We start from the raw sequence: 1,610 nt of genomic DNA on the forward strand, positions 1-1,610 counted from the left end.
GTTAGGGGCAACCCAACATCACTGTTGAACTGACCGATCCCAACGTACAAAACACAGGCGTGACAACAAAGATGATATCAAGGGGCTCAGCCCGGTGCCCCTGGGTGCAGGTTGTGCTTTGCAGGGAAGGAAAGAGGGAAGGGAAAGTAGAAAGGAAGGGAAAAGAAAGGAAGAGGGACGGGGCTGCCAACTTTGCCACGCACCTAGTGGCCCCTCAAAGACCTGCCTGGCAACTGCACGTGTCCCTATGACCGAGCATCCGTCTTGGACTTTACTATTGTGATGACGCTGGTGGCAGCCACCTTGCCAGGGACCAGGGGCCCCAGGCCAGCAGCAAGGGGACCCCGAGCCGGGGCCACAGGGCTGCGGGCCACGGTCCTGGCAAAGTTCTGCAGGGCCTCATACTTGGAGCGCAGCGCATCGAGCTCCAGCTTCATGCTGGCATTCTCGGAGGCCAGCTTCTCCACCTCCTGCTGTAGCTCCGCCTTCTGCTTTTCCAGCTCCTCCTTCTGTGTCACCCGCTTCACTCGACAGCTGGCTGCGTAGCCTCGGTTCTTGAGTGTGCGCCGGCGCTGCTTCAGCTGGATAATCTCTTCCTTGGATAGGCCTCGCAGGTGCTGGTTCAACTCTCGCACCGACATGGTCACCAGCTCCTCATCGGTCAAGCTGGTGCCATTCTCGCCTGGCTCCCGCTTCACCTTTAAGGCCCCAAAACTACCAGGGGTAGCACACTCACAATGGGCCCTCCCACCCTTTATCACTAATTGAGAAAATACCTTACAATTGAATCTCATGGAGGCATTCTCTCAAGGGAGGCTCCTTTCTCCGAGATAACTCCAGCTTTTTTCATGTTGACCCAAAAACCATCCAGTACAATTGACCGCTTGTCAACTTGAGACACAAACACATCACTATTAAGCTTCAAGTCTTATTTTCTTATTCATCCCCAAGATCTAAATATCTTTAAAACTCCCACAGTCTTTACATATTCTTACATATTAGAATGCCATTCCCTTTAAAATATACAATCTCTTTTAAAATACAAATTCTTTTTATAATTCAAAGTATCTTAACTGTGGGCTCCACTAAAATACTTTCTTATTTCAAGAGGGAAAAATATCAGGGCACAGTCACAATCAAAAGCAAAACCAAACTCAATGTGTGGAATGCACTCAAGATCTTCTGGGCTCTTCCAAAGAGCTGCTGTCACTTCTTCAGCTCTGCACTCTGTAGTACTCTAAGGTCAGTTTGATCCACTCCACTGACACGTCTCTTCTACATGATCATCTTATCATACTGGCATCTCTAAAACACTGGAGACCTTTGCTATAAGAAGGTTGAACCAACAGCTGCTCATAGGTACTCTTCATGGTACCCAGCCTCAATACTTTGCATAACCCCTTTGGTCCTGGGCTATTAACTAGAATTGAGGATGCATTTTTACCAATGGCATTCACTGGAATCTCACAGTGCCAAGACTCAGTTGCTATTTAGGACCCCTCCAAGTCTTCAAAACCAGTACTATGTGAGTGATTCTTTCTCATTACCTAGTCCAGTTGCTATCTCAAGAACACAGCTTCTTTGTGCTCTCAGAAAATAATATTTCACCT

At 48.2% G+C, this 1,610-nt stretch overlaps 1 protein-coding gene across 1 annotated transcript; it reads right to left on the minus strand.

The window, feature by feature from the left end:
• Positions 1-6: 6 nt before the first annotated feature.
• Positions 7-702, minus strand: LOC116889829 (transcription factor MafG). The gene has a single exon (XM_032890664.1). The coding sequence runs from the start codon at positions 639-641 to the stop codon at positions 246-248; it is 396 nt and encodes a 131-aa protein (XP_032746555.1). The 5' UTR covers positions 642-702; the 3' UTR covers positions 7-245.
• Between the last annotated feature and the right edge of the window lie 908 nt (positions 703-1,610).

This window comes from Rattus rattus, unplaced genomic scaffold (genome assembly GCF_011064425.1).
Source record: "Rattus rattus isolate New Zealand unplaced genomic scaffold, Rrattus_CSIRO_v1 flattened_line_227109, whole genome shotgun sequence".
Lineage (NCBI taxonomy): Eukaryota > Metazoa > Chordata > Mammalia > Rodentia > Muridae > Rattus > Rattus rattus.

Bases quoted from the DNA above. Each gene is read 5' to 3' on its own strand.
- LOC116889829 (XM_032890664.1), bottom strand. From the start codon at position 641: ATGTCGGTGCGAGAGTTGAACCAGCACCTGCGAGGCCTATCCAAGGAA.